The sequence below is a fragment of the Lingula anatina genome, chromosome 10 (assembly GCF_051362555.1).
Source record: "Lingula anatina isolate TDL-2025a chromosome 10, LinAna3.0, whole genome shotgun sequence".
In the NCBI taxonomy this organism is placed as follows: domain Eukaryota; kingdom Metazoa; phylum Brachiopoda; class Lingulata; order Lingulida; family Lingulidae; genus Lingula; species Lingula anatina.
In genome coordinates this window covers 5,702,471-5,715,583 of record NC_141776.1, presented here as the reverse complement: position 1 = coordinate 5,715,583, position 13,113 = coordinate 5,702,471, and the positions used below count along the sequence as shown (strand labels likewise).

The 13,113-nt window shown below is 37.3% G+C and overlaps 1 protein-coding gene across 5 annotated transcripts in view; it reads left to right on the top strand.

Annotated features, from left to right (window-relative positions):
• The window catches only part of LOC106170228 (unconventional myosin-XVI), a 101,080-nt gene that overhangs the window by 67,224 nt on the left and 20,743 nt on the right, over positions 1-13,113 (top strand). For all 5 annotated transcript variants that reach the window (XM_086997961.1, XM_086997960.1, XM_086997959.1 and 2 more), the window contains exon 33: positions 1,171-3,019. In XM_086997961.1, the coding sequence (XP_086854087.1) occupies positions 1,171-3,019 (1,849 nt within the window). The remainder of the gene's footprint in view (positions 1-1,170; positions 3,020-13,113) is intronic.

Genomic DNA, 13,113 nt, shown 5'->3' with positions numbered 1-13,113 from the left:
AGCAGTTGTATGTTATTTATGTTTTCAAACATTATGTAATATTATTTTATGCACTGTCATCATTTTTCAAATATTGAGACTTTCATCATGTGACTTTGGTCTCTCATGGTCCTGATACTGTAATCTTATTGAAGGGATGGATTGAGACCATCTTCTGGGTCAGCTTCCAGAAGACGTTAGGATTTTTAAGTTTATATTGACTGATATTTATTTTTTTTCTGTTGGAAGATCATCAAAATAGAGGATGGATCAACAAAGATACTTTGGAATACTGTCAGAAAATATCTCTGGGTCAGCTCCTGTTATTGACCATGTTACCTGTTGTGCATGATTAAAATTCAGTGTTGACTAACAGTGCTATTATAAGCATTATTTATTATTGCATCATAATTGGCAAAATGACCTATTTTGCATCATTATTTTCTGTTTTTTGTCTGTACATTTGACAGCTTTGCTGCCTTGTTATTTAGTCTTATAGTGACAGTATGTAGAAGCCACAGTCAGACACAGACAAAAAGGTGTAACTGGGTCTTTTCTCAAGCACATTAAGGGGTAATTGATACAAATTTTAAACACAGCGGCACACCACACAATGTTTTTTGTGGGACCTATATGTACTCATACATACTACTACTATAAATAAATGCTAACTTGTAGCTACTGGAACTAATACCAGATGTAGAAATATAATTGTGAAAACTTGATCAAGGCAAGTATCAAATAGCTGGCATTCTGCTTTTTATTTAGGTTTATAGTGACATAGATTAGATGAAAAATGTTTTTTATGTTTGACAATTATTGTGCTATGTTAACAATTGACTGATAAACATAAAATAAAATATTTTAGTTCTACCCTATCATAAACCTTCAGGAAGTTATCACTTTTTTGCAATTCCCAATAAGGCAATTCATCCATTATCCCCTAATAACCTGATACTGTATACAGTAAGCATTGGATATAAGATTTCCAACTTTAAGGTATTATACACAGTAGGGGGTGGTGGGATTGCAATCAAGTATATACTTTCTGTATTTAAAACTAAACTATTTGTAAAAAAAAAAAAAAAAAAAAGAATTGAATGCAGACAGGGCTGTGTGTACTAAATTGAGACTTTAATTAATAATTAATAAATAATGGCCATTTTCACAAGAATGTCATCACTGTTGCAGATTTTGGGGGACTACGACCTTCCTGCCGATTACGACATTGCCTGTCCTGTGATTCAGCCACCAGAAACTGAAGATCAAGGTGATAGCTGTGACCTTGACCCCTATTCTCTTCCCCCTCCTCCCTTAGCCTGGCTCAACTCAATCAGGAGAAAGGGAGAGAAGCCAATTTTGGAAGTTCCACCACCAGATGGCAGTGCAGGTGCTCTTCCAGTGGATCTGGAAGACTATGATCAGGTTGAACAGGTGGTTGCAGCCTATAGGAAGTCACAGATGCCAACAGGTGGCATTGGTGCACACCAGCAGAGGGCAGCACAACAGATGAGTGGGTCACAACAAGAATTACCATCCAGGTCAACAGAACAAAGATGGCCTCCACAAGAGATGAACTTCCCAAAAGGGAGAAAAGTAGCACCCCCAGCAGTTTTGCCAAAGCCAAAGAAAAGCTCTAGCAGCACGCCTACCACCCCATCTGCTCCTTTAAATCTTGGTAGTCCAACTCCATCACAGACAGACAGTACGCAGAGTAAAATCCCAATGAAACCACCTGTGAAGAACAGTGAAAACGCACAGCAAGTACCAAGAAATAAACCTGTCTCAGACATGAGACCCGTGGCTCCCTCTGCAGACATGAGAAGAGCTTCCAAACCAGTCCAGCCAGGGCCACCTGCCACCTACATTGCACCTCCTCCACCCTCTTTTGTACCTCCTCCTCCGCCTTCAGTGAACCAAGCACAACAAAGACCCCCAAAGCCTAGTGGGCCATCACCTGGCAATGTTTCACAGGGACAGTCTGGAGCAGTGGCTGCCAAGGTGCCCAAATCTCCTGTTAAGCAATCACCAGCTTCTCCAGGACCTCAGACAGAAGCGGGTCAAAGGTCAAACCTACATCCTGGTGATCGTTCCCCATTAACCACAAGTGGTGCAAGGTCATCCTCTGGTGGGGTGCAGGATGGTCCCCCATCTTTCGTCCCCCCACCTCCACCTGGTGCTCCTGGAGGCAAAAGGAGCTCACAAGGGCCTCTCCCCTCACTCGCCCCCCAGCCAAAACAAACAAGTGGCACAGGGGGTCCTCCATCCTTCACTCCACCCCCTCCATCACCAAAACATGCTGTTCAAGGAGGACAGAGCAGGCAGCCACCAGGATCACATGGGCCACCTCCAAGACCTCCAAGCACAGCTTCACAGCCACCTCCATCTCCCAGGCATAGTAGTAGCCCAAGCAGACCAAAGGACAGTCCTCCAAGGCCCCCCTCACAGGGTGACAAGAATGTTTCTGGTCAACCAGGACCAGCGGTGCTTGGACAACCTTCCCCTCCACAAAGTAAGGAGGCTGTGACACAGAGAGGCAATGGAAATGGGGGACAGAATAATCAGAAAAGAATGTCTGGGCCATCTTCAGCAATGGCCAAACCTCCACCCAGTCCACCAGCCTTGCAGAATATAACACCTGCTAAAGTACTGAAACCCAAATCTCCACATACGCCTATGGGTGCACCCCCTCCACCCCCTCCACCCCCTGTATCTCCTGCAACAGGTAAACCAGCACCCACACCCTCATCTGCACCCCCACCTCCACCACCCCCTCCTCCAGGTCCACCCTCTAACATCCCTCCCCCTCCTCCAGGTCCACCCTCCAATGTCCCTCCCCCTCCTCCCCCTCCTCCAGGTCCATCCTGCAATATCCCTCCTTCTTCTAATGTACCCCCTCCTAACCTACCCTCTGCCCCACCCCCACCACCCCCTCCCCCTCCACCCCCTTCCACATCATCAGCACCACCTGGTGGCCTGCTGGCAGGGATTGCCAATGCCAAACTGAAGAAAGTGGAGACTGGACCAGGAACAGATGAAGGTAAGATAATTCCAAATATATGTGTGTTATGTTAGTTGTGATTGGTTTTGGGTTTAATTGCTCTGGGCATGAGTGGATTAATTGTGTTGTTTTAATGAATATTAATGTAAGTAAAGGTAAAGATAATATTTTTGATTGACTTTTGTTTGTGTCTTTAAATTGTGTTGGGGGTGACTACCTTGTGTAAATGATTGTGTTTGGATGTGATTCCTTTGAATAGTTGGTAATAACTTATTCACTGTGGCATTAGGGAATGCATGCTTAAATGAATCAGATGATTATAGAAATAAAATTGTGGTAGTTGATTTATTATTAAATGCAAGAACTTGCACTGTATCAGTGTGTTTGACATGGCAGTTTTCACCGGCTTTTGACATCTGTATTCTTTGTTTTCTTTATTGGAGTCACCTTTGAAAGGCATAATTGCTTTTGTTGCATTAGTTGTGTTGACAATGTGAGTTTTATATGTGTTAGTCTGAGTTTTATTCTTAAGGGATTATCTGTACCATATGATTATTTTAACTTTGCAATATCATATGGGAGAGCAAAGATTTGTTTACTAAAACACAAGCAGATTTTGTTTTGACCTTATGAAAAATTATCAGACATTAAATAAATTAGATTAGAAAATTTAGAGATATGAATGAATAGAATAACTGAAACTTACTCTAATCTCCTGCGAAAATTTGTCTCATTTAATGCTTACTTACAGTTCTCAGTCTGTCCTAGAACATAATGTTTTTCTCTTTAAATGAAAAAATGTTCTTAATGTGTTCTAGGACATTCTGAAGGACTTCCCAAAGAGAGTTCTCGAACTATTACATTCATTACAGAACAGCATTAAAACTGTGAAAAAAAAAATACACCAAATGTTCTAGAATAGATTGAGAACTGTAAGTGAACGTTAAATGAGACAAATTTTCACAGGGAATGGGTGAAGTAGGTGTGATGCAGTACACGCCCTGTCCTCCTTTCTTAAAATTAAATCATTTGTTGACTATATGTTCTGTAGTTGCTATATGAATCATATAAGATGTTCTTTGCTTTTTTTTTATTCACTGTATTTTCTTGGTCTGTTGATGCCTGTTTTGCATGAGTAAATGGTAGTGTTGAGGGCAATTGTTTTTTCCCATGTCCACAGAGACTGTATATTTATGATTATAAATCAATGTGGATTGGCTGCAAGTGAATTTTATTGTGATATGCATATTAATGGCAATGTTATTTTACTTTATATGGAAGATTTTACTGACACTAAATATATGTATTTTCTTCATCTTAAGTAGGTTTTTACTTAAAACCAATAATGCCGAGATATATTTTAGAGTAAGATATTTACACATTGAAGATCATAAAAAAGATATGTAAAGAGTGTGCAACAATAAAATTTTCAAAATATCAGATTCAGGTTCGAATAATAAATTGATCAAAGTTGATTAAATTTAAATAAGATGGGATTCAAATTTCTGATGGTAAAATGTGAATATGCCCAGTTCAGTTATATTCTTAGATATGTGAGATGTTCTGGGTTAAGTTTGCTATAAAAAGTTGTATTCTGCTATTACAAACCAGCTTAAATGTTAAAACCTTAATTTATTTAGATTAAATCATACCAGATTTAGCATGATATTAATACAAAGTAACCTTGGTGACAGCTCATAGACCATAGAAGTGTCGATTGCACCAGGCACAAGTTGTGAGTATTACAATGAACTCTCTCTAACCTGCACAAACCGGCACACACTCTGCCAACATGGAGGACGCATCAACCAGTTCATCGCTGAACTTTTTCTACTGCTTGTGGGAGAACTTTTAATCATAAAACTGTTTAGGATTTATCTACTGCCCATTGTGTCCAATGAAATAGGTCAAGTTGCTGGGTGAAAAATGACTTTTTATGGTAAGTTAAGGATATTTGTACACCAAATGAAATATGAAAAATTATGTCCTAGAGAAGGGGCCTCAGTACAATAGGCAATTAGTGGAGGCGGGAGACAATAATAATTGACCCAGCTGTCACAGGAATGACTGTAATTTCACAGTTGCATGACTTGAAATTGTTTGATATAAAGTGCTGTAGATCAATTAAAATTGTTATGGTTTTAGTCTGTTTTTAAGATGGATGGAATAGAGGGGCAGGAGGGGAGAATTTGGGAGAGGAGAAGAGGGGCCCCCATCTGTCCATCTGTGATATACTAGTAGCAACTGTTCAATTTTGATCTTTGCCTTCTAGTTTGTTGAATCTGTTTGAAGAAAAGCTACAACAGACATAAAATTAGATTATATCTACCAAGGTACTGTTTTTTAGATTGTTTTACATGCTTTTTATGTACAGACACAGATGTGTCTGTACATATTGCCATCACCTGCGTCTGTCGTCGCCGATGGCGATGGTGATGGCGATGGCGATGGCGATGGCGATGCCGGCGCCGTGCACTTTCCTTGTAAACACGATAAGTGGAGGGCAGTTTTACTTTTTGGCTTTATATTTACAGAGCTGATGAATATTCATAAAACGCAGGTCAAGTTCGAAAATCAGTATGATCGGGCCATTATTGTAGAAGTTATGCTGTTTTTTCACTTTTCAGCATATTTCCTTTTTTTCAGCATATGTGCAACACTGTAAACACAATATAAGAAAAACCGATAGGCCAATTGCCATTAAACTCACAGGAGTGGTCAATCTTACTAAAATGCAGGTCGAGTTCGAAAATCAGCATAATCGGGCCATTATTTTAGAAGTTATGCTGTTTTTTCACATTTCCTCAGATTCAATTCTTAGGCATGTTAACAGTCTTATTATTTTACTAATAAGATACATTAAAGTGTTTGTTTGACATTTCCTGCATCTTTACAACATTGTTAGTTGATTATGTAAAAATGATGGTAAACTTGTTATCGTGTATTGTGTAATAAAGTGTCAAAAATGGAAATAAACTCATATCATTGCAGTTTGTCAGATTCAATCATTCACTATGTTCAGAATCTCAGAGTGGAGGAAATTGGACATTTAACACTATTCTATTGATATTTTTCCCATCTCATCAATTATCTTAGTTGATCATATAAAAATTGCAGTAAACTGTTTATTTTGTTTTATGTTAAAAAAGTGTAAAAAATGGAAATAAACCCATGTCAGAACAGTGCTGTCTTGTTCCACATTTCCTCAGATTCAATTCTTAGGCATGTTAACAGTCTCGTTCTTTAACTAATAAGACATGTAAAAGTGTTTGGTTGACATTTCCTGCATCTTTACAACATTATTAGTTGATTATGTAAAACTGATGGTAAACTTGTCATCGTGTATTGTGTAATAAAGTTTCAAAAATGGAAACAAACTCATATCATTGCAGTTTGTCAGATTCAATCATTCACTATGTTCAGAATCTCAGAATGGAGGAAATTGGACATTTAACACTGTTGTATTGATATTTTTTCCATCTCATCAATTTTCTTAGTTGATCGTATAAAAATGGCAGTGACCTGTTAATTTTGTTTTATGTTTAAAAAATTGTTAAAAATGAAAAAAAAAAAACATTTCAGAACAGTGCTGTCTTGTTTACATTTTGGCATTTTCAAGTTGTGACTTTGAAGTTCCATGGGCCTGAAGACCTTTGCTAGTCACATTTTCTGAATATCCATGATGCTAATATTTTATTATTAAAAATTGATGGTCATTATGCTGTTAAACATTATGTAATATTGCATCAAAATTTGAAAAAAATCTATTTTGGACACTGCTCCCATGATGAGCATTTAAGAAAAACCATGTCACTTACTGTTCTCAAACAGTACAGTAAATATGTACAGATGTGTCTGTACATATTGCCATCACCTGCATCTGTCGTCGCCGTCACTGTCACTGGTGCCGTGCACTTTCATTGTAAACACGATAAGTGGAAGTCAATTTTACTTTTTGGCTGTATATTTACAGAGCTGATGAATATTCATAAAATGCAGGTCAAGTTCGAAAATCAGCATGATCGAGCCATTATTGTAGAAGTTATGCTGTTTTTTCACTTTTCAGCATATTTGCAACACTGTAAACACATTTCAAGGAAAACCAATAGGCCTGTTGTCATGAAACTCACAGGAGTAATCGATCTTACTAAAACGCAGATCAAGTTTGAAAATCGGCATGATCAGGCCACTATTTTAGTACGGTAATGTGCCAGGCATTTCGACGGGCCCAGTCAATCCGACCACAAAAATTATTTTATAAAATTAATTTTTCTGGGCTCAAACATTTAGTCCATACGTCAAAATCATGCGACAGAATTTTTTTCTTGTTCCGATTGTTCGACCACATCGTCGGCAAGTCCCGGTAAATTTTCAAGCCAGTGAAATAGATGCTGCATGCCTCGGCCTTTTGTCAATTGTTGTCCTTTCAATAGCTCTCGTCAATGAAGAAGAAATAATTGAAGATCTAATCTTGAAGCATGACGTACCTGTCATTTCCTTTGTCCCCGAACAGTGCTCATAGACATACAATTTGTGCAAATTAAGCAGACTTGCCCTCGCTGAGTGATTCATCACGCCCGTATCTGGGGGAGGGGGGGGGTTAAAAAAGGTCTATTCTGGATGAAACTAAATATCGACAGTGGGTAGAATACGTCGTAAACACCTTCATATAGACCATATATAGCGTTTGCTAGCATTAAAAAGTTTGGGAAGGATATATGCAATTTATTTTCAAGTTCAGTTGTAATATACAGTATATGCAGATGGGGAAATGTTCTTCAAGTCAACACCGCAAGATCTTACATTTACTACAATCGCCCGACAGATCAGCGGGATCGACCGCCCAGACTTCTTGGCGCCAAATACCACGCGCTGTCAAAATCTGACGAACACGTGTAGCTGTTCACCTACATGGATAACTGATTTGTCAACAATAAAAATGACGTCTTCCTTAACTCCATGGGAGCTTCATAGAGAGTTCCACTGGGTATTTATGTTACCTGTGAGTCAATTTTTATTTCCCCAGATGCATGAAATGTTGATAATATTTAACGTAATCCACGAAGTACTCCATTCCTGTGACCCCCTCCCCCAAAATGGGACCGTCTTCATTAACATGTGGTTTGCGCTATGCTGGAGCAGACCAGATAAAACTAGTCTCTCATTTCTGCATGTGCTCAATTCTCACGTCAAATTATAAATGCACCTGTTTTGTGAAAATTATGGCGATTAAATGCTTTTTTACGTTGTATCATTGGGGTTTTCAATATACACCGTGGTTTGTGCACAGCGAGAGTACTAGTATATAAGTAAGAAAATCGGAAGAGTGCCAGCAAGATACTGTACTGGTATGTCTATCGGCACAGGTAGGCTCGATATTTTGCCTTTTCTCAATATATTTTAATATGACATGCTTTTTAAATAAAATACTAAAAGTAATTTGAAGTTACACTGAATTCCGTTTGAGTACCAGTTGGTATTCTTTGATACGGGTGACTGAATTTTCTTCGGAAGTAAGTACGTCTACGCTGAGTAAGCCTTGCGGGTTGAATACAACTGATCTCAGACTGGTAAAAAATTTCAATTCGGTTGATTTCAGTTGTCATATTAAAATTCAAATAGGGCGTACGTAGATCACATAACTAGTTTAAGTCCACTAAAGCTACGGTTTCAAATATAAGTGACCGGCCTTTGTTTACAACACCTGTCTCCGGGGAAATACTCGTCCCACTTGTGAAGCGCATCATGAAAATGATCGTAGGTGAGGGAAATATATAAATAGAAATTATAATTGTCGTCTTTTTTAATGTTAAGTAATGTTAGCACATATTGTACACAGCAAAATAAGATTTCAAAAGGAGGATAAAACATGCCTGAAACACGTGTTAGGCGAAAATTGCGGCTTATCTTGCGTAACACTTCCGGTAAAATGCAATACTTCCGGAAAGATGGACGTTTTGGCAAATGCCCCTAACAATCCGACGATATCAAAGGTTTCCATTTGCTGTATTTTAATCAATTCGACCAAACCATGAAATTAATTAATTAATCTTGGTCGAATTGTTTGGCATATTACCATAGTTATGCTGTTTTTTCATTTTTCAGCATATATGCAACACTGTAAACACAATATAAGAAAAACAGATGGGCCAATTGTCATGAAAGTCACAGGAGGGGTCAATTTTACTAAAATGCAGGTTGAGTTCGTAAATCAGCATAATCGTGCCATTATTATAGAAGGTGTGCTGTTTTTTCACATTTCCTCAGATTCAATTCTTAGGCATGTTAACAGTCTCATTATTAAACTAATAAGATATGTAAAAGTGTTTATTTGACATTTCCTGCATCTTTACAACATTGTTAGTTGATTATGTAAAAATGATGGTAAACTTTTTATCGTGTATTGTGTAATAAAGTGTCAAAAATGGAAATAAACTCATGTCATTGCAGTTTGTCAGATTCAATCATCCACTATGTTCAGAATCTCAGAATGGAGGAAATTGGACATTTAACACAGTTCTATTGATATTTTTCCAATATCATTAATTTTCTTAGTTGATCATATAAAAATAGCAGTAAACTGTTCATTTTGTTTTATGTTAAAAAAGTGTTAAAAATGGAAATAAACCCATTTCAGAACAGTGCTGTCTTGTTAAAATTTGATGTTGAATTTGCAGTTTAACATTATGTACTTTTGCATCAGAATTGGCAGTAGCCTATTTTGTGCATAGTTATTTCCTGCTTTTTGTCTGTACATTTGACAGCTTTGCTGCCTTGTTTTGTTTTTGGTGTTGTAAGCCTTGCGTTGGTATATACACACCTTGCTGATGCAAAATGTGTTCTTGCATATATCTCTTGGGGTGATAGCATATCATCTCACACATAAGCGTGAAATCCCAACAACAACCCCCACCTCCCTCCTCCCAAAAGCACTACATAACCTGAAAGTCATGGCAGACAACCCAATCTCAGTATTTTAGCCACTACTCACAACACTGGACTCTGCCGTACATCTCATTCACCTGGCCAGCATTTATATGGACTTTTTTGGATTGCCTCACACTTATGACCAAGGGAGCCAACAAGTATTACTTTCAGTGAATTGCTTAGATATTAGAATGTGCATCATATTGCCTTTGTTTTGGGTGTCAATATTGGGTTGAACTAGGATTTCGCCGTGAATTTGAAATGGATATGCTAAATTTTTTATGCCGCATTCATAACATATGATCCATGAACTTACTGATCCACAGACTAAATATGCCCAAACCTACTTAAAAGCCTTTCCAATAGCAATTAAACCTTGCAGCCCAAATTTATTTCATGTTGAGACTAGGAGATCATTGAAGGATTAGGCTGTTTTGTCATCATGTAGTGTTCACCATATCTGATCCGGGAAGGAGTAGCTCCGAGGATCATCTGTTCTGAATGCGACATAAGACAAACTATGGGGCTACACTTTCCCACACTCTCTGTACTGTAACACCCCATTTCCATAGATTTTTAGATCGATCTATCCCTGTGGGGAGTCTCACTAGATTACTGTCAGCTTGGCCGGCTTAAGCGTCTGTCCCGCCTACTAAAAGCTGTAAGGGGGTAATTAACTATGGTGCCCGCTCGGCTGACTGCAATTTAGCGTGAACCCCCAGGGAGTTAGGTCGATCTAAATCTTAATCTTTAGATGGATCTAAATCTCTGGGAAAGCACCCTAAGTCTCTCCACGTGTCACACACCATGTTAAGGCAAGGACAGTGTCACCATCTGGTGCTGTGACACAAGCAAGGAGATGGAACACCACAGTTGTCAACATTTGGGAAATGTATTAGATGTGGAAATTCAACCCGCAGGTTACTATGATTTCATATAGAGAAGGTTATTTTATTATGGTAAATAAATAAAAGAAAACAGCATTGGTTCCTAAAAGTAATAGGTATTCTAATCCAAATACAAGTCTTCATTCAGAACTCTTGCTTTAATGCCTCCTTTCTGGGTGTTTTTGGATATTGGGGCTTATAATACATGTAAAATAAGCAAAGCTGTGTACAACTTGGTGTTCCCATCATGAAGAAGCTTTTATTGTTGACAAAATGTAGCACTCTGTGTTGATTTGGTGCATTTATATGTGTGCATGTACCATTGTGTCAGAAATGCTCCAAAATGTCTCCATAACTTGTAAAAGAGTATGTCAGTATCTCTGTCTCAATTCCAAACTGTCCCTCGTCCAAAGTAAAGATAAAGTAACAGATGGACAAGGGTCATCTTTGGCTGCCTTTGGTCACATCTGCTGACCTCAAGATGTGACTGTTGGGAGAAGGCCCTTAATTAATCCAATATGGAGGATGGAAACCTCTTTTTTACTCTCATTAGTGAGTATTTATGTAATGTGTACTCTTATATTGTTTTTCTGATCAGTTTATCTGGTATGTCCATTTTCAAATTGTTCAGTATCGGGTATAATGCCTGACTTTTGTTCAGAGGTTTTGATAAGCTGAGTTTAGCTTAAAAATGTAACTTAAAAAAGGCAACTTTACTACCAGTATTTAGGTATCATTATGGAGCATTATACAATTTGTACATTTAAGAATCATTGTATGTTAGAATATCGCTGAAATGTGAAGAGCAAGTAGACGAGAAAGTGTTCAACATTTATTATTTTTTCTTTGGTGACATCACTACTTTTGTCACCTGTGATATCAGAATTTGACTTGTTTTGACAAAGGTGACGTTGAAGATGTCCAGTCACAGCAGTGACGTCATCCAATTCTGTAAGATATTATTAGCATATACAAACATTGTTATAAAATAAAATTTTATTGTATCATGATACTTTTTCATAAGCCCTGAATCTTCATAAGAGGCATAGTCAGAAAAAAATTAAAAATAAATTAAATTGTTGAGATTATCATATAAAACATTTATTTAATAATTGCAGTATAGAACATACTGTACTCAATCATATTAACGTTGAAGTTACTTAGTCTTTATTTGATAATTAATACTTCTTTACGTGGTAAGGGTGTTGTCAGAGTGGTGATTAGATCCCTTGTCTGTTCTCCCATAAGGGTGCTTAAGGAGAAAAACCCCATTTCCCCCAGGTAGATATTTCATATCAATCAGCTGTATATTGGCATGAAGAAAGATTGGTAAAAAGAAATTCTGATTGCATGTGGTTTTAGCTAATTTGACAGACTGGCAAGTCAGTTAATTTTGAAGGTACCCATATTTTACCTAAGTTGGTGATCTATAGGAATTTTTGTCTATTGTAATATAATAATTCAAAGTGAGTGATCGAGTGATCAATCCTTTTTGAGAAAATATACACTGTGATAGTGTTTCTTTTTGATAAGTCTTCACTTTTTTTACATAATCAAATAAAAACATAAATATTAAGAAATTTATTGTAACAGAAACAATGCAAGGGGTGCCTCAACTAGGTATTTAGTTATTACCAGTGTTTTCCATACTGCTGTATAATGTGATTAATATGAAGACGAGAATGCACTTAGCCTAGACTAGAAATTTTTGATATTAAGTACTTGGTACATGTAATGTAACTGTCAGAGGCAAACACAGTTAGGATGCAGTTGCTTTGACTTGATTAGAAGGAAGGTGAGTTTTGGTATTAGGTATCTTGATGAAAAAAGAGGATTGCTTATAATTGGGAGTAGTTTGGTATAACAAGTAAGTTGTTAATTTTCTTTATAACCCATTACCTGTGTATAAAAGTCATGCACACATTGAATTGAAGTTTGTGTGAAAATCAGAAAAATGGCAGATATATTATTTTGATCAAAAGCAAAACAGCTTTTGATAATTTTCATGTGGTGAACTGCTAGTATGGTTGGTGTTCATGTACGGAAACCATGTTATAATGCCAATGTCATAGGGACTTTGTTCTGCAAAATTCATGGTCCACGGAGTAAATTTTATAAGGGCATTGTGACATTCACTATCATTTCTAAGGACATTGTATAAGGACATTAAAACTACAGCATATCTATCATTTATATCTCTGGAAATTTACTGTTCTTTGTCAAACAAGGTAATATAGCCATAATGTAACCATGTTGTTTAAATATTATCAGGATATATAAATGTTTTTCATGAAAACAAAGAATTTAGACGTCTTTCCA